This window comes from Strongylocentrotus purpuratus, unplaced genomic scaffold (genome assembly GCF_000002235.5).
Source record: "Strongylocentrotus purpuratus isolate Spur 01 unplaced genomic scaffold, Spur_5.0 spur5_scaffold_3, whole genome shotgun sequence".
NCBI classification, from domain to species: Eukaryota; Metazoa; Echinodermata; class Echinoidea; order Camarodonta; family Strongylocentrotidae; genus Strongylocentrotus; species Strongylocentrotus purpuratus.
Window position 1 is genome coordinate 6,859,475 of NW_022145609.1, and position 21,151 is coordinate 6,880,625.

General features: G+C 38.0%; 2 protein-coding genes across 2 annotated transcripts; both read left to right on the plus strand.

Moving 5' to 3' along the window:
- Positions 1-1,009: 1,009 nt before the first annotated feature.
- On the plus strand, positions 1,010-5,170 carry LOC100893665. Its single transcript, XM_030996678.1, has 2 exons — positions 1,010-1,206; positions 1,634-5,170. The coding sequence occupies exon 2, from the start codon at positions 1,775-1,777 to the stop codon at positions 5,168-5,170; it is 3,396 nt and encodes a 1,131-aa protein (XP_030852538.1). The 5' UTR covers positions 1,010-1,206; positions 1,634-1,774.
- A 141-nt stretch (positions 5,171-5,311) lies between these two features.
- Positions 5,312-7,195, plus strand: LOC100889851. The gene has a single exon (XM_030996679.1). The coding sequence runs from the start codon at positions 5,312-5,314 to the stop codon at positions 7,193-7,195; it is 1,884 nt and encodes a 627-aa protein (XP_030852539.1).
- The last annotated feature ends 13,956 nt before the right edge of the window (positions 7,196-21,151 follow it).

Consider the following 21,151-nt stretch of genomic DNA (forward strand, 5'->3'; position numbering starts at 1 on the left):
ATTTAAACTTGACATATGGATAGATCATAATGGGAGGAGCATTTTATAAAATAATATGATATCGTGTAATGCATTCTTCGTTTAATGTAAACCAATATCATACGTATCACCTAATTCGTCAAAGTGACGAATTAAAGTCTAGTTCTTATTATTGTTCTTGTTGCTTATAATTACCTTCGTTTTATACCTTTGACAGGCACGACTGATACACCCAGACAACCAAATGAAACAGGTGAGCAAAATTAATCTTTCATAATCCTTCATGAAAGGAGAGGCGTTGCTAGGATACAGTAAAAAGCACTCCGTCCCTCGGACAGGATGCTAAATGGAGGCCCCGTGTATAGTCACCACTTTTGCATGATAAAAACTTATTATTCGTATAAAAGAAGTGGGACCCTGATGTAAGGGTCCAGCTGCACATCCCGGGGGAACGACCCGAAGGTTACAGTGAAGCAAAATGTTCCTCTCCAAGACACAACGGGGGCTCAATAATAATGAGAATGCTCATTATAATACTTCTTCTACTAATAATAGTAACAATAATAAAGTCAAATGAGGAAAATCTTCAATTGAAAGAAATCCTTCAAGAAATGTGGGAGTAACAGTGCACAAAAGGGACAATTGACCTTTGACCCTAAAAAGGATGGAACAATGAGGGCAGCATCACCAAAAAGGAAAGATGTGTAGATTGTACCAAGATACATCTCTACACAACATTTGAAAGAAATCCGTCATGAAATATGACCTGCAGAGCGCACACTAGACACCCACCAAAACATGATCTTTTTCCCTATAGTAGACGGAACACAGGTGGCAGCATCACTAAACACTAAAGATGTGTAGATTGTACTAAGACACACCTCCATAAAAAATTTGAAATAAACCCCTTCAAGAAATGTGGCAGTAACAGAGCACAAAAGGAACAAATGACATTTGACCTTATAAAGGATGGAACAATGAGGGCAGCATCACCAACAAGGAGAGATGTGTAGATTGTACCAAGATACATCTTGTGGAGTACAGGATGACGTTTTGCTTTAAGCCGATTCTTGTGATGTCACAGGCGTCGCTTTGTAGAAAGTGTATGGATTAGGTCGCTTGAGGGCGTACTGGATTTTGTGTGTTACTGATTTTCCACGTCATGGGATAGTTGCCTCCCAGAGTTGCCTAAGTTTTCGTTTAATTTTGTGATACAAGCCCAATGATGTAAGTAGAAATGAATATGTTATCTTGAAGTTTATGAGTTATATTGTCTTTACAGCTAGATTGCTTAATGAAATATGATGTTTATGACACTAATTTGAGATGATGAAATATGACATGAATGAGTCGTTCAAGTGAAAGATTGTACACGTGTATGTAAGTTATGTAATTGTCGTGCACGGTAGTGCGTCTAAATGTACATGTACGTAGTAGTATAATGATATGACCTTGAAGAATGACAAAGTCACCGTCGGTGCGTCATTAATTGTTGCATGTATTTACCTATGTTAGATATATAATGAAGAAGGCACTGTTTGTTTTCCTTTGTTATGATAACAGATAGTTATTAGGATTTGATACATGATATGTTATTTTCATGTCAGTTTATGCAAGTTGACTTATTATTGTTTATCCTTTTATTAAATCGCAGATTGAACCTTGCCTGCTACAGTGTATAACCAAATTACAGTGCATGGTGTCATTACTATGGGTCTTGGGCAACTAGTTAGTTCGCCAAATCGTCCACCACAACAGTTCAATATCAACTTGTGTGACTGTCATATCCTCCATCATGAGCGTAACCGGCATGGATGGCAGCACAGATCCAGAGGTTACCTTCAAGGACCACAAGTCGGACAGTATTAGACCTGAAGACTCAGCTAGCCAAAGGGGGAGTAGCACCACCTCGGCGAGTTGGAGGATACGGGCGAAGGCTAAGAGAGCTGCCTTAGCCGCAGAAGTAGCAGCTCTTAAAGACCAACAAGAACTTGAGATAGAAGAAATGAAGCTTAAACAACGGAAAGCTGAGCTTCTTCTGAAGACTAGATTAAAGATCGCTGAAGCAGAGGAAACTGTATATAGAGGTACTCTGTCCATAGAACAGAAGACTGAGCCTTCCAAGTCTGAACCTTCCCAGCAAGGTTCATCAACTCCTGCTAGAATGAAGCCAGCAAGTGAAAACCAGATACTGACCAGTCAAGATGAAAAGATAACTGGTAAGATGGACTCTGACATCTTACATCATCTACAGCAAGGACAGAGACAACATCAACAGCTGTTGGAAGCCATCACAATTTCAAGTACCAACATTATGTCTTTTGATGGTAACCCGTTGAATTTCTTTGAGTTCATACGATCATTTGATAGTGTCATTGGAAATTCGTCATTGGACAATAACGCCAAGCTGCTCAAGTTGTATCATCTTTGTACTGGAGCTGCCAAAGACATAATCCAATGTTGTCTCATGATGCATCAAGATGATGGGTACTTTCATGCCAGAACGCTTCTGATGGATCGCTTTGGAAGTGACCATAAGATCAGTGACGCCTGGATTAGGAAGGTCACGGAAGGTCCAGTTATTCAGAGCAATCCTAAACATCTGAGGGATTTTGCTGATCAGCTAAAGACCTGTGCTGAAACTTTGATGGCCCTTGGAATGCTTCACGAGATGAGCAGCAGAAGTGAGCTGGTGAAGGTCATTGAACGTTTGCCATTCCATCTGAAGAGCCGGTGGTTGCGTTTAGTAAAGACCATCAGGGATAGTGGCAGACAGCCTAACATCCAGCATGCAGTTGAATTCATCACCGGCGCAGCTGATGAACTCAATGATCCTGTATTTGGAGCCTTACTTATGGGTGGACCAAAGAATCTAGGAAGTACAAGGAGTGTAAAGGAAAGAACTGTGTCAGGTAGAGGTCAGGCAAGCATGTTTACTACCTCTGTGAATTCATCGACCAAGAACTGCATCATGTGTCAGGACAGCCATGACCTTTTCGGTTGCCAGAAATTTAAAGCCATGGAGCCTGATGAACGCTTTGATTTTGCCTTCAAGAACAGGCTTTGTTTCAATTGCTTGTTACCTGGTCATGTATCCTCAAAGTGCATCCTTAATAGGACCTGCTCAGTCAAGGGGTGCGATCAAAGGCATACCAAGTTCCTCCATACCGGGAGAAGGATGAGACCATCTTCAGGAAATCCTACACCTTGGAGAACAAGAAGGGAATCGAATGACTCATCAACTCAAACTGACTATGATGTAGCATCTCATGCTAGTTCCAATGCCACGAGGGCCGGAGGTTGCAGAGTAGCCCTTCCAATAATTCCGGTTACTGTCAGTGCTGCAGATGGTGGAGAAAGCATTGAGACCTTAGCTTTGCTGGACCCTGGTTCTACGAACTCATTCTGTCTGCAAGAATTAATAGATGTGCTCCAGACAAAGGGGAAAAAGAAAGTCATTCAGGTCTCAACACTGGAAAGCCCTAAAAGAGCAATGGAATGCGAAGCCGTCAAGTTGAGGGTTAAAGGTTCCACAGCAGACAAGATGATAGAGGCTGAATTTCTAACTCGTCCCAGCCTGAACATCAGTACTGCAAACATGGCCAGGGAGGAAGATATTTCGAAATATCAACATCTTTGTGGTATTGATCTTCCAGTCACGGGGAAGAATCAAGTAACCATACTGATTGGACAAGATGTGCCTGAAGCCCTGATGCCACTTGAAATCAAAGCAGGTAAACCTGGTGAAGTTTATGCTGTCAAGACAATACTTGGATGGACGTTAAATGGTCCACTTGGAAATGGAAGTAGTTTACAGAGTTTTCAAGCCTCGTCTAGCTTCATCTCTGATGATGGTAACATGCTCCTGGAAGAACAAGTTCACAAATTTTGGAAGCTAGAAGGGACAGAATACCTTCATGATAATGAAAGGAGCATGTCCATCAATGATCAGAAAGCCTTGAAGACCTGGCAGGAAGGAGTTTGCAGAGATGGTGATCACTATCAACTTCCCATTCCATTTCGGAAGAGGCCTGAAGATCTGCCGAATAACATCCAAGTTGCACTAACCAGACTAGAGTCACTGAAGAGAAGACTGGTAAAGGATGATTGTCTACATGCTAAGTACAGTGAAGGAATGAGGTCTTTGTTGGATGAAGGGTATGCTGAAGAGGTTAAGGACCAGGATCTTGGGAAGGATGAAGGAGTCTGGTACTTACCGCATCACCCGGTATTCAATCTAAATAAACCAGAAAAGACAAGAATTGTCTTCGATTGTGCTTCCAAGTACAATGGAACTTCTTTGAACGATGCGGTACTTCAAGGTCCAGACTTGACGAACAACCTTCTTGGTGTTTTGCTCAGATTTCGCCAAGAACCTATAGCCATTATGGGAGACATAAGGGCAATGTTTCACCAAGTTAGAGTCCCACCAGAGCAGAGAGACTTTCTTCGCTTCCTGTGGTGGCCAGAAGGAGATCTTATCCAACATCCTAAGGCTTACAGGATGTGTGTTCACCTATTCGGTGGGACATGGAGCCCAAGTGTTTGTAGTTTTGCTCTTAGACATACAGCTGAAGAATTCAAGACCGAATATTCTCCAGAAGCAGTGGATGCTGTCGGTCGTAACTTCTATGTAGATGACTGTCTCGTCTCATGCAAAACAGAAGATGATGCAATCAAGCTTGTAGCTGAACTCATGACGCTGCTCAAGAGGGGTGGATTCGAAGTGACCAAGTGGATAAGCAACAGCCCAGCTGTGATCAAGTCTGTACCTTTGGAAGATCGAGCTAAAAACATTGTTGGACTTGATTTGAATCGGGATGCCTTACCAGCAGAAAGGGCACTTGGAGTAACATGGGATGTAGAACTGGACTGCATCACCTATAAGATCACCCCCAAGGGCAAACCAGTAACGAGGAGGGGAATTCTGAGTGAGATAGCATCAATATATGACCCCTATGGATATGCCAGTCCATTCGTCTTGGTTGCCAAGAGAATCCTCCAGGATCTAACTGCTCTGAAGCTTGGATTTGATGACCCAGTTCCAGATGAACACCATTCCAGATGGCTAAAATGGAAAGAATGGCTTCCCTTAATGAGCAACTTCAGAGTGAGCAGGTGTTTCAGACCCTTTGATGATGTGAACGAGTACCAACTGCATCATTTCTGTGATGCATCTGAGTCGGCGTAGGGTGTAGTGTCTTACCTGCGCATGACCAGTGAAGGAGGACAAGTCCATTGCAACATAATTCTGGCTAAAGCAAAATTAGCACCTCTGAAGAAGATGACAATACCTCGCTTAGAGCTCATGGCGGCAGCACTTGCAGTCACAATGGATAGAAAGATCAGAAAGGAGCTGGACTTTCCCTTGAATGAGTCTGTCTTTTGGACAGATAGCACAATAGTCCTCCATTACATCCGCAGTGACAACAAGCGCTTTCGGACATTTGTGGCTAACAGGATATCTACCATCCGTGATGCCTCGGAGCCCAGGCAGTGGAGATATGTCAACACAGAAAAGAATCCAGCTGATGATGTATCAAGAGGTCTAACGCCAGACAAGCTCAATGGCAGATGGCTCAAGGGACCATCCTTCCTATGTGCTGATGAGATGGAATGGCCTATCGCTCCAGCTGATCTGCAAGTGCCACCAAGTGATCCAGAAATCAAACCACCTACAGAAAATGCCAGTGCATTCACAACTCAGTCAGAGGAGAAGTCATTGGAAAGGCTTATCAACACATATTCCTCCTGGTATAAGCTGAGGAGGGGAGTGAGCTGGCTATTGAAGTTCATGCAGTGGTTGAAACTCAAAGGAAAAACCCAGACAGAGCAAGAGCTGAGGGACTTCAAAAGGATCAGTTACGACGACATGCAGAAAGCAGAGAAGAGAATTTTGCATTACGTGCAAAAATGTTTCTTCCAGAAGGAGATTGAATCATTGACCGATTCAGATGGTAAAGTGACAAAGACAAGTCAACTCTACAAGCTGGACCCTAAGATAGACGAGGGTCTTCTTAGAGTTGGAGGAAGATTGGAGAGATCAGCTCTACCATTAGAAGCTAAACACCCAGTCCTCTTACCCAAGGGAAGTCACGTGTCAGATCTGATCTTGAGAGATGTTCATGTTAAGGCAGGGCATAGTGGAAGAAATTATGTCCTTTCTGTGCTTCGTGAGAAGTATTGGATGCTTGGAGCAGGAGCAGCTATCAGGAGCATGATTAGCAGATGTGTCATGTGCAGGCGGCAAAGAGGGAAGAAGATGAGTCAGAAGATGGCTGACCTGCCTGAGAATAGACTGTTACCTGACGAGCCTCCATTTTCCAAGGTTGGCATTGACTATTTCGGCCCCTTTGAGGTTAAAAGGGGTCGCAGCATGGAGAAGAGATATGGAGTCATGTTTACATGTCTTACCACACGCGCCATTCATTTGGAAGTCGCTCATTCTTTGGATACGGACTCTTGTATCAGTGCCATTCGTCGTTTCATCGCTCGCAGGGGCAATATCAAGGAGATGCTCTCAGATAATGGCACTAATCTTGTGGGCGCTGAGAGAGAGCTGAAAAGAGAAATAGATGGATGGAACAAAGCTCAAATCAGCGCAGACCTGCTCCAGAAAGGCATCAAATGGACTTTCAACCCACCCACTGCTTCCCATTTTGGAGGAGTCTGGGAAAGGCAGATTGGGACTGTGAGAAAGCTCATACTGGCAGTAACTAAGCAACAGGTGCTCTCAGGTGAAAGTCTGACAACTCTCTTCTGCGAAATTGAGAGCATCGTCAACAACAGGCCTCTAACAAGTGTATCAGATGATGTCAATGATCTTGAGGCCTTGACTCCCAATCACCTACTTCTGCTGAACAGGAAGCCGCAACTGCCACCAACAGTGACGGACAGATCAGATGTATACTCGAGAAGGAGGTGGCGTCAAATACAGTATCTCGCCGACGTATTCTGGAGGCGCTGGTCTAGAGAGTACTTACCGCAGTTGCAAAGAAGAGAAAGATGGGTACCATCGCATCGCAATCTTCAGATTGGTGACTTGGTGCTGGTTGCCGATGCAAACACTCAGCGGAATTCGTGGCTGCTGGGAAGAGTGCTTCAAACTTTCCCAGACAAGAAAGGCTTCACCCGTAGTGCGAACATCAAGACAAAGAATAGCGTAATTGTTCGTCCTATCTCGAAATTGTGCCTGATTTTGGAAGGAGATTGTTAATTGCCCTCATTTGGAATTCATGGATCACGTGATGTTTAATCATATAAGAAAGAGAAATTTTTGAGATATATAAATTTCATGATCAAGGAGAATTTGTGTCTCAGAGGATGTCGTCGCAGAGATATGATCATATGAAGATCGTGATTTTGATTGGAAATCAGAAGGATCCAATTAGAGCAGAAATGTTATTATCATGAAATGTGATGTCATGATATCGCCAACATTTATTTTACGTGAAAGTGTCAAAATGTGACAATTCGTATTCAACGCGAGGATATAATTTTTTGTTGAGATATGAATCGGCTAGTGATCTACAGTGCAGATTTAGTCACCATAGCAACTCAACAGTGACTGATTCATGTAACTGAGAATTGAGAAACTGAACGGCTTACAAGAAGAAGACATAAACTGATACATTTATAGAAAAATGACTGTTTGCTATTCAAAGACTCATGAACTAATGAACATTAGTGTATTACACTTGAAGTTATGGAGTAATTTTCAAATTTTGACACGATTTGTTATTTTCCAGTGTAAAATGTTAACATGGCATTTGGCAGCATTTAAGTTGCAGTAAATGTGCAGTTGTGTATGTTGTTTAATGGTAATTTATATGTAGCTTCAGTGATTATCAGATTACTGTATATTTACTTATGTAAATGTATTGCTTCATTTAACATTCTGATTTAAGATGAAATTTATTTCAGAATTGGTTTGCATATCATTTTCTTGTTAGTATAGTGGTAAAGTGGTAAAAGAATGTTCCATATTCTGACACAGAAAATGTGAGTTGTGTGTAGAAAGGTTCTACTAGTTGTCATGTTGATTAATGCAATATATGCAAATTTTATTTGAAAGTATGACTGATTATCAGGAATTAAGCATAATGGGAAATTTATCATTCCTCATGTCAAGGCACATGTAGTATACATGTAGTTTGCCTTTTAGTACAGTGTTCCAAATACAAAGGGTATTAAAATAGGAAAGGTCAAGAGTTCAGCTCTTCATGTGAAGCTCGAGTAGAAAGTTACTTACAAACATAAAATGTGTTTACGGTACAGTCTAGTTGTTGGTTGTATGTTTAACTTGACACATCACTCTCAGATCTCCCATCGTCTGAGTCAGTAGGAGGATTTAGTTTTGGATTAAAACATTTCTAGTGTCATTCCTGGTGTCGGGAATTATAGTGAGGAAGCAGCGTGGTTGCTTACAGTTATCTTTGGAGTCGTCGATGTTTACCAAAATGATTCTAAATTCTGACAAGGAATGTTGGGAGTTCTGATAGGGTTGTCATGGTGATGTTGAGAAGGATATTTGTTTTATGTAAGTGCATTTGATATACACTTCGTGCATTTTATGCAAATGTCAAAGCTTTGGAAATTACTTAGTAGTTTGCTGAAAAGAAACTCTTCAGATATTTTATGTTGATATTAATGGTCAAGATCATTGAATAGGTTAAGGGTGATTAGTTATTTAAAGGTGTGAAGAAAAAAAAGGTCACTTGAACAGTATACAAGAACCCACTATTATTATTATTATTTTATAAGAAGTTGAAGAATTTAAAGGAACAATGATTTATTGCGAGTAGCAATTGTGGATAGACTTAATTTTGAAATGTTTCAAATGAACAAAGTATTGTTAAATGTTCAGAAAGGCTTCTCATTTAAGAGGGCCGGAATGTGGAGTACAGGATGACGTTTTGCTTTAAGCCGATTCTTGTGATGTCACAGGCGTCGCTTTGTAGAAAGTGTATGGATTAGGTCGCTTGAGGGCGTACTGGATTTTGTGTGTTACTGATTTTCCACGTCATGGGATAGTTGCCTCCCAGAGTTGCCTAAGTTTTCGTTTAATTTTGTGATACAAGCCCAATGATGTAAGTAGAAATGAATATGTTATCTTGAAGTTTATGAGTTATATTGTCTTTACAGCTAGATTGCTTAATGAAATATGATGTTTATGACACTAATTTGAGATGATGAAATATGACATGAATGAGTCGTTCAAGTGAAAGATTGTACACGTGTATGTAAGTTACGTAATTGTCGTGCACGGTAGTGCGTCTAAATGTACATGTACGTAGTAGTATAATGATATGACCTTGAAGAATGACAAAGTCACCGTCGGTGCGTCATTAATTGTTGCATGTATTTACCTATGTTAGATATATAATGAAGAAGGCACTGTTTGTTTTCCTTTGTTATGATAACAGATAGTTATTAGGATTTGATACATGATATGTTATTTTCATGTCAGTTTATGCAAGTTGACTTATTATTGTTTATCCTTTTATTAAATCGCAGATTGAACCTTGCCTGCTACAGTGTATAACCAAATTACAGTGCATGGTGTCATTACTATGGGTCTTGGGCAACTAGTTAGTTCGCCAAATCGTCCACCACACATCTCTATCCAAAATTTGAAAGAAAGCCGTCATGAAATATGACCTTTTGACCCTATAGAATACGGGACACTGGTGGCAGTATCATTACAAAAAACTATAGGTGCATATATTTTACCAACATACACTTCCATACTCAATTTGAAAGAAATCTGTCAAGAAATGATGCAGTTAGACCGCACACATTAGAGTGCACATGTACAAGATATCTATCAAAATATGACCTTTGACCCTATAAAAGACAGAACACTAGAGACAGCATCACCTTAATCTATAAGCTTGTAGATTATACCAAGATACACCTTCGTTCCAAATTTGCACAAAATCCTTTAAGAAATGTGGCAGTTGGAGCGCACACAAGAATATGACGCGGCGGACGCGGCGTAACGCTGCTCAATCCAAAGTACCCCACCAGCATACTGCCGGGGATACAATGAATCGCTGAACATTTCATACATCAATTCTCCTTGACCTTTCACTCTACTTCGATTTCGACTGTTTCAAAGAGCAAATGAAGTTAACATTAGTAATCAAAGTGTCCATTAATCGGTAAAGACGAAGTAGAGTTGATAAATATTCGAATGTCTAATATACAGAAGATCTCTTCCCCTTCTTTCAGGAACATCATTCCAAGTAAAAACTCACGATTTGTACATTTTCATATGCTTCTAACATCCTAGTCCGCCTCGTTAACGGAGGTATGCCCAGCCAAGGTCGAGTTGAAGTCTACTACGATGGCATATGGGGAACTGTTTGCGATCACTTGTGGAACACCGCGAATTCTCGCGTCGTCTGCCGAAGTCTTGGATACCCAGACGTAATATACTATTTCTATAAGGCCTACTTCGGGCAGGGTACAGGGCCTATACTTCTGAACCATGTGTCATGCAGTGGCAATGAAGATAGTATATTTGATTGCAGACATAACGGAGTTGGCAACAACCACTGCGGTCATTATGACGATGTTGGTGTCAGATGCCAGCAAAATGACTCCTTTCCCTTCTCTCTCATTTAATTAGTGTAGACTCCAGGGTTTCTTTTTATGCTTTAGGGTTCTCCTTATATTTCTTAATTGCGAATTAATCCAAAATCCCTATATATTTTTCAATTACATTTTGACTAATGGTTAATATCTCAGAAATGTATTTATATATATTACAATAATAAGAAAAACATAGAATATAGCGATGCGAATGGGACCAATTCTAAACAACTTCTATCAAAATTGTACTTATTAATAACAAACAGAATTTTACTGACTTTTAATTCATTAAGGATATATTACTTCAGTATTAATCCAGTGTTTGTATGGACACGAACGAACTAATACCTTTAACCGTTATTGCCACAGTTAGGAATAAGTGAAAATCGAAAGATACAATAAGTTGTGTGCCATATTTTAGGTTCCATATTGTTCTATGGAATTCAGTGAATACAGATAAGATTAGATTCCTCTTATCTGATATGCATTCATTGAATCCACTGTTATTACAGGCATCAATACGTACCTAATCAAGGATAATTATCCATTTGACCGCCCATCTTTAATAGCCATCCTATTAAATTGTTTTGGATCATCAATTTCCGGTTATAAAAATATTTAACAAATAAATAAATTAATTAAAGATAAAGACCAGTTATGGTCATGCGATTGCATTGTGAAAGAAACGTTGTGGAATCGATCAGAAAAGGTTGATCATCTAGCATATAAGTATTGGTGTATACTGCAAGGTTCTGGAATCATCAAAATGATAAGAAGTTTGGCCCAGTCTTGGTAAAGTTACAAGCACTGTACACAAAAAGATGTATATGGGACTACGCACACGTGCGCGACACATTCGTTTATCTCTCTCACACCAATAGATAAACTAATTTACCAAATATATCAATTAATAGGCGGTTTCCCGGCAAAATTGTTATCATCATGTATTAGTCAAAACATATTCTTTCACATGATTGGTCATAAGAGCTTCCATTTCATTTTTTGAAATTGGCCCGGGGCGTTTCCACTACTGGTCTTTACCTTTAAAGAAGCATATCTGAAAATCCCTAACGTATTTGATTTCGTTTTAGAACCAACTACTGCAGATACTTGGACACCTCAACCAACTTGGTGGTGGTGGAGTACTAATCGTAAATCTGTCCCTGTTTTGTCATTATTTCATCCCATGCAATCAGAACAGAAGGAATAAATTCCTATACCAATTACCCCTTTTACTACATCTGGGTGGAGAGTAGAAATTTCGATAAATAGGACAATAGAGCCGCGGCGGGACTCGAACCGCGAACCATGTGATCCATAGTTTGGTGATGGATACACAAGACCACGATTCATGAGCTGTATTGCTCATGACGTAGAATATTTGAAAGAAGAAAAAAACATGCAATTTGCAATCAATGAATATAATTGATAAAATACATGAACAAATTTCCATTTGTATTCTCCGCAAACCTAAAAATGTAAATACATGTAGTTACCTTGATTTACAAATGAACTTCAAAAATACATATATTGTTTTTTTTTCCTGAAATTTTTCAGAAAGTTGAAATTATGTGTTCTAGCTGTTGTACGGAATGACAACTTGTTGGAGTAATAAGTTTCCAAGGTTACTGAAACATAACAAATTATCTAGAAAAGAAATAAATGATAATATTGGTTCCTATATCGTTTCAACTTTGTTTCAACTTTGTGTATCACTTATATTTTAGCAAACGGATCAAATTAGTATGACCTTTTCTCTTCTTTGATGGATTGTCATGTACGTTTTTAATTATCATATTTCAGAACCAACTACCGATGACCCTGATGTTACAACAGCGGGGTGGTGGGACACAACAACAGACATGCATGTTGAAGGAGGTACGTATGACTTGTAAATTATTCATGATGAGATCCATCTCAAGATTGAAGGGGGTAAATGTGCATAGTCGCAAATAACACTCGTTCAACACGTCCAGAAAAGGTGGCTCCAAAAAAGAGTGATTTTATAGCAGCTGCTCTTTTTTAGGTATTTTGTATTTATATATTTAGATAAAAATGTGCTTATCATGAAGGTGTTTACTCACGCTGTAAAGTGTACTACTGGTTTAAAGTGGTGCTGACTGACACCTTACAGGAGCAGCTGGTGTAACGAATTCTAGAACGTTTCCCCCAAATGGTTGTACATCCCATATGTCCTATCTCGCACTGCTCCTACGTCTACTTCCAGGACCAAACGTGCCAGTTGTCTTAAGTCCCACTGGTCCTACGTCCCAATTCAGGGCCAATTGTCACTATGGTCCAAACTCCTACATGCCCAATGCTCTATGTCCTATGTCCCGTTGGCTCTATGTCACATTGGTCCTGTATCTTATTGCTCCTACACCTCACCAGTCATATGCTCAGTTGCTCCCATGTTCCTTTGATCCCACGTCTCATTGGTCCAGCGTCTTAAAGGTCCTATATCATATTTTTCTTTCGACCAACTATAATTCAGGGCCGATCTAATAACACAAACAGTGACTCGAAGTATAGGATATCGTTCTTAAGCATGAGACGCTCAACATGAAGGCGAGAAGTATTATAATAGTAAATGTTCGCCATGATGATTTTAAGGTAGTGGCATAGTTTGGCGACCCGTAAAATCCAATTTCTGACGGTTTTTTCTGTTAAAATAGTATAGTCGGCTATGTTACTCATCCCATTCTTTTATCCTTAATGTATGGCACTCATTGATTTTTTTTAACGTCACAATGGCTGATAATACCATATCTGATCTCTTTATTTGTATGTTTATTAGGTGATACGTACGAAGTATACGTATCACCTATTGATCTCGTCAAGATTTTTATTATTCACAAAAAATTATTATTATTCTTCCTCGATTTTGTTCGCAAGAAATCTCAAGAATGGATGAACCCAGTGTCAAGAAACTCGCTATGATGATGGATCCCAGTCTAACTTAGAACTGCGTGACTTTTCAGTGACTCAAGGTCATCATGACGTCATCTAGGCGCCATTTTGTGAAAATCAACTCATGACCATATCTTCATAACAGAAAGCCATTTCTCATTCATACTTATCACGATCAAGGTCAATATTTGTCCAGTCAATTTCCGATCAATGCACGCAAAAATGCGCGTACGCGTTTGTGCGCGCGTTAACGCGCGCGTACAATTTTAAATTGCTCAAAATCGTCTTAAATTTTTTTTGCATACGTTTCAGGCCATTATAAGCATTTCATAAAAAATCACGCAAAACACGCATTTTTGCACGTTTTCGTTCGTCACGGCCGAACGAAAAATAATTCCTGAGCAAAAACTTTTGACAGGATATTCCTCATAATTTTCCGAACAATTTGATACCATGTTTATCTCTTTATCACTATTAATAACGGAATGAGCGTCCGTTCAAAATAACCGTCCGTACGCGCGATTTTTTGCAATACATAGCATATATGGGCAAAAACATGCCTATATAAAGTCCATTGGGATGAATAAGGACTGCCAATTTTTTTTTTCATATTTAGATAGAGTATGATTCGGAGGTATGATTTCATATCTCATTTGGCCATTAAGTACATCTTGACGTCATCATAATGGCCTTGGAAGTCAAAATACAAAAATGCATATTATGACGTCATTATATTTATGGGAAAATGTGTGTATTTTTCTCAACATTCATTAATTTCCTTTTAGATTTTGATATGTTGTAGTCGAGGCAATTGTCTACAAGATCAATACACACTAAATTTCATTTTAATAACGGCATCATAGTACAAAATTCAATTAAAGGCCACATGTCAGAATTTTCTTAATTTGCGTGTTATGTCTATGGAAGGTGAATTTCGTTCACATCATGAATCTACATGACATTCATCTTTGAGCACTATCTATCTTATTTGTGCTCTGTTTTCTCCCGAATTTGGGTATGTTATAGCTGAGACCATGGGCTATAAAAACGGTGCTTTTAGTTTTTTGATCAGATGATGAGATCATGTCACAATTTTCAGTTGAATGGTGAAATGATGAATATGTCACGTATGTCTTATTTGTGAAACTTAAACGTTAGCAGTGTCCTCGTATTCAAATTATGTAAAGAAACCCTTTCACTTTCTACTCTTTACTGTCAGACACTATTGAGTGACTGACTGACATCTTTGTTTCTCTGGTAATAAAATACATAAAATGAGCGTTATAGGGAACATGAGCATTTGGCTACATTAATAACCCACTCTGTTCTCATTGTTCATTTCCTATTCAAGAATTGAATAATGACGAACTTCATTCAATATTTGGTAGTAATACTACAGATACTTATACTGATATCAATGATTTAAACTATTTATCCGAAAAAGAATATGAGTTTCATTTCAGTAGGTTTCTGAACTGTAAATATTATATTGATGAGGATTTTACGACTGAATTCAGTAACATTGACTATCATTTCAGTATTTTACATTTTAATTCGCGAAGTTTAACCAAACATTGTAATGCTTTATCCAATTTCATCTATACTTTATGTATAGAATTCTCTGAAACTTGGATTAATGACAGTACGCCACTATTATTCAATGTGTCTGGTTATTCATTCATACATTCTAATCGCCAAGTAGGAAAGAGTGGAGGTGTTGGTCTATTGGTCGTTGACAATTTTGAATATGAAATACGCAATGATATATTTATATTATACGCATCATACAATTATGAATCACTGTTTATTGAAAGCAACTTGCCGAGACATAAGAATATTATTGTAGGTGTCATATATAGAAAACCCCAATCAAATATCAATGATTTCATCCCTGTCTTTAATAATGTTTTACAGAAAACTTATACTGAACATAAACAGGTTTATATAATGGGAGATTTTAACATTGATCTCGTGAAATTTACTGGCAATGCTGTATGTAATTTCTTGAGCGCAATACATTCAATTTTTTGTATTCCTTTAATTGACAAGCCTTCGAGAAAGACTGACAGATCAATATCCCTCTATTCCACATTCCTTGTACAGTGACAGTATATATCCATCCGATATTTAAAGACTATATTTTCAAGCAACTAGCGAATCTCACGTCGACAACTCAAAATGATCGCTAATGTATTCCCACATTTATTTTGACTTTTCATTTACGCCGGGACATCGTGACGTCATACACTATTCACTTTTAATTATTCAGGCATAAGCTCTTATTTGTCAATTACATTTTCATTTCTTTGAATAAGATAAAATCGTCAAAATGCGTTCTTCATGATGTAAATTAGAGTCAAAGGTGTAACTGGTTACTACACAGAGTCAATGGTCATATATTGTCTCAATCTATCTTCCCTAGATCCATAATGATCAAGGGATCGACACAACTGAAACTTGACATATGGATAGATCATAATGGGAGGAGCATTTTATAAAATAATATGATATCGTGTAATGCATTCTTCGTTTAATGTAAACCAATATCATACGTATCACCTAATTCGTCAAAGTGACGAATTAAAGTCTAGTTATTATTATTATTCTTCCTCGAATTTGTTCGCAGGATATCTCAAGATTGAATAAAGCCATTATCATGAAACTCGCATTGATGATAGATCTTAGTCTAACTTAGAACTGCGTGACTTTTTAGAGAGTCAAAGTCATCGTGACGTCATCCATGCGCCATTTTTTGAAAATCAACTCATGATCATATCTTCATAACGGAAAGTAATTTTTCATTCATATTTATCATGAATAAGATCAATATCCGTCCGGTCAATTTCAGGTCAATAAACGAGCGCAAATGCGCGCGTGCGCGTTCGTCCGCGCGTTTACGCGCGCGCAAAAATTTAAAATGCTCTAAATCATCCCAATTTTTTTTGCATACGTTTCAGGCCATATGGAGCATTTGACAAAAAATCACGCTCACGCGCATGCGCGCGCGTTTTTTGCGCGTACTAGCATTTTGCAACATAGAATCGCCGAATTTTCTCTATCATCTTATTTGGCACATTTTTCCAAGCATTTTGATAACTTGTTCATCTTTTAATAACGCAATGAGCGTCCGTCAAAGTTGACAGCACGCGCAGATTTGCGTTATCTTTATCCACAATACATGGGCAAAAACATGCCTATATAAAATTCATTGTAACTCTTTAGAATAGATAGAAACTCCTAATATTTTTTCATATTTGGATAGATTATGAAATGGAGATACGATTTCATGTCTCATTTGACCCTCAATTAAGTCATAATGTTATCATAATGGCCTCCGAACTCAAAATTTTAATTTGCATATTATGACGTCAGCATATTTTTGGAAAATTGATTTTATTTCTGTAAACATTGATCAATTTTCTTTTAAATTTTAATATGTTCTAGCTGAGACAATTCGCTACGAATATAGTGGCCACAATTTTTCATTTTGACTAAGGCATCAAGGCGTACTTTTGCAATTAAAGGAGGCATGTCAATTTTTCACATTTTGCGTGTATTCTCTATGGGACATGACTTTTTCTCAAAACTGGATTCTACACTCCTGTCTTTTGCGAGCAAAATCTCCCTTATTTTAGCTTCGTTTTCGCTGAGCTTCAAATATGTTGTAGCTGAGACAATAAGCTATCACACGTGTGCCTTTTATTTTTTGATCAGATGCCGGGATTATGCTCATATTTCACTTGCAAAGTAAGATTTCAGAATTCCATTTGCTGTTTACGTGTAATCGCTATGGGAGATGTTTTGGTATATCGATATACGCACTTGACTTCCGACCTTGAGATCCCTGGTTTGAGTCCAGACGTCTCCAACAATTTTTTTCTTTCCTTTTTTTTTCTTTATGACCTTTCACTGTACCATTTACTTTAATTATTAAAACACGTAGAATCGCAAATAATGTAATAAACAACCCTATTTACTTTATTATTACCCTATTTTCACTTAATCCATTACTTTTTGCGTGTTAGGCGTATGGGTGGTGACTTCTTCTGAAATCCTGATTCTACAAATCTCTATCGAATACCTGAAGGGGGCGCTATACGACTTCATGGTCATCATCATTTCAAACCAAAAAAATCATTATCAATATCGTCATTACCGTATTTATGAACATTATCTAAGATCATTATCGGCACACTTTCATGATAAAAAAATAGCATACGTATCACCTAATTCGTCAAAGTGACGAATTAAAGTCTAGTTAGGTGATACGTAACGAAGTCTACGTATCACCTTTTGATTTCGTGAAGATTTCCTTTATTATTTCTTTTTATTCTTCCTCGAATTCGTTCGCAGGATATCTCAAGACTGAATAAAGCCATTATCATGAAACTTTCAATGATGATAGATCTAAGTCTAACTTAGAACTGTGTGACTTTTCAGAGACTCAAAGTCATCGTGACGTCATCCAGACGCCATTTTGTGAAAATCAACTTATGATCATATCTTCATAACAGAAAGCCATTTCTCATTCATATTTGTCATGATCAAGGTCAATATTTGTCGGGTCAATTTCAGGTCGATAAATGCGCGCAAAAATGTGCGTACGCGTAGGTGCGCGCGTAAAATTTAAAATTGCTCAAAATCGTCTTAAATTTTTTAAGCATACGTTTCAGGCCATTATAAGCATTCATATAAAATCGCGCAAAACACGCATTTTTGCGCGTTTTCGTTCGTCACAGCCGAACGAAAAATAATTCCTCAGCAAAAACTTTTGACAGGATATTCCTCATAATTTTCCGAACAATTTGATACCATGTTTATCTCTTTATCACTATTAATAACGGAATGAGCGTCCGTTCAAGATAACCGTCCGCACGCGCGATTTTTGTAATACATAGCATATATGGGCAAAAACATGCCTATAAAAGGTCCATTGGGATGAATAAGGACTGCCAATTTTTTTTCATATTTAGATAGAGTATGAGTCGAAGGTATGATTTCATATCTCAATTGGCCATTAAGTACATCTTGACGTCATCATAATGGCCTTGGAAGTCAAAAATACAAAAATGCATATTATGACGTCATTATGTTTATGGAAAATTTAGTGTATTTCTCTTAATATTCATCGATTCTCTTCTAGATTTTAATATGTTGTAGTCGAGGCAATCGTCTACAAGATCAGTCTACACCAATTTTCATTTAAATCATGTCATCATAGTAAAAAATTCAATCAAAGGCCACATGTCAGAATTTTCTTCATTTGCGTGTTATGTCTATGGAAGGTGAATTTTGTTCACATCATGAATCTACATGGCATTCATCTATGAGCACTATCTTTCTTATGTGTGCTCTGTTTTCTCACAAATTTGGGTATGTTATAGCTGAGACCATGGGCTATAAAAACGGTGTACTTTGTTTTTTAATCAGATGTTGGGATCATGTCGAAATTTTTCGATCGAAAGTTGAAATTGCAAATTTTGAAGGAATCATTAGGTGATACGTAACGAAGTCTACGTATCACCTTTTGATTTCGTCAAGATTTTCTTTATTATTTCTTTTTATTCTTCCTCGAATTCGTTCGCAGGATATCTCAAGACTGAACAAAGCCATTATCATGAAACTTTCAATGATGATAGATCTTAGTCTAACTTAGAACTGTGTGACTTTTCAGAGACTCAAAGTCATCGTGACGTCATCCAGACGCCATTTTGTGAAAATCAACTTATGATCATATCTTCATAACAGAAAGCCATTTCTCATTCATATTTGTCATGATCAAGGTCAATATTTGTCGGGTCAATTTCAGGTCGATAAATGCGCGCAAAAATGTGCGTACGCGTAGGTGCGCGCGTTAATGCGCGCGTAAAATTTAAAATTGCTCAAAATCGTCTTAAATTTTTTTTAGCATACGTTTCAGGCCATTATAAGCATTCATAAAAAATCGCGCAAAACACACATTTTTGTGCGTTTTCGTTCGTCACGGCCGAACGAAAAATAATTCCTGAGCAAAAACTTTTGACAGGATATTCCTCATAATTTTCCGAACAATTTGATACCATGTTTATCTCTTTATCACTATTAATAACGGAATGAGCGTCCGTTCAAGATAACCGTCCGCACGCGCGATTTTTGTAATACATAGCATATATGGGCAAAAACATGCCTATAAAAGGTCCATTGGGATGAATAAGGACTGCCAATTTTTTTCATATTTAGATAGAGTATGAGTCGAAGGTATGATTTCATATCTCAATTGGCCATTAAGTACATCTTGACGTCATCATAATGGCCTTGGAAGTCAAAAATACAAAAATGCATATTATGACGTCATTATGTTTATGGAAAATTTAGTGTATTTCTCTTAATATTCATCGATTCTCTTCTAGATTTTAATATGTTGTAGTCGAGGCAATCGTCTACAAGATCAGTCTACACCAATTTTCATTTAAATCATGTCATCATAGTAAAAAATTCAATCAAAGGCCACATGTCAGAATTTTCTTCATTTGCGTGTTATGTCTATGGAAGGTGAATTTTGTTCACATCATGAATCTACATGGCATTCATCTATGAGCACTATCTTTCTTATGTGTGCTCTGTTTTCTCACAAATTTGGGTATGTTATAGCTGAGACCATGGGCTATAAAAACGGTGTACTTTGTTTTTTAATCAGATGTTGGGATCATGTCGAAATTTTTCGATCGAAAGTTGAAATTGCAAATTTTGAAGGAATCATTAGGTGATACGTAACGAAGTCTACGTATCACCTTTTGATTTCGTCAAGATTTTCTTTATTATTTCTTTTTATTCTTCCTCGAATTCGTTCGCAGGATATCTCAAGACTGAACAAAGCCATTATCATGAAACTTTCAATGATGATAGATCTTAGTCTAACTTAGAACTGTGTGACTTTTCAGAGACTCAAAGTCATCGTGACGTCATCCAGACGCCATTTTGTGAAAATCAACTTATGATCATATCTTCATAACAGAAAGCCATTTCTCATTCATATTTGTCATGATCAAGGTCAATATTTGTCGGGTCAATTTCAGGTCGATAAATGCGCGCAAAAATGTGCGTACGCGTAGGTGCGCGCGTTAATGCGCGCGTAAAATTTAAAATTGCTCAAAATCGTCTTAAATTTTTTTTAGCATACGTTTCAGGCCATTATAAGCATTCATAAAAAATCGCGCAAAACACGCATTTTTGCGCGTTTTCGTTCGTCACGGCCGAACGAAAAATAATTCCTTAGCAAAAACTTTTGACAGGATATTCCTCATAATTTTCCGAACAATTTGATACCATGTTTATCTCTTTATCACTATTAATAACGGAATGAGCGTCCGTTCAAGATAACCGTCCGCACGCGCGATTTTTGTAATACATAGCATATATGGGCAAAAACATGCCTATAAAAGGTCCATTGGGATGAATAAGGACTGCCAATTTTTTTTCATATTTAGATAGAGTATGAGTCGAAGGTATGATTTCATATCTCAATTGGCCATTAAGTACATCTTGACGTCATCATAAGGCCACATGTCAGAATTTTCGTCATTTGCGTGTTATGTCTATGGAAGGTGAATTTTGTTCACATCATGAATCTACATGGCATTCATCTATGAGCACTATCTTTCTTATGTGTGCTCTGTTTTCTCCCAAA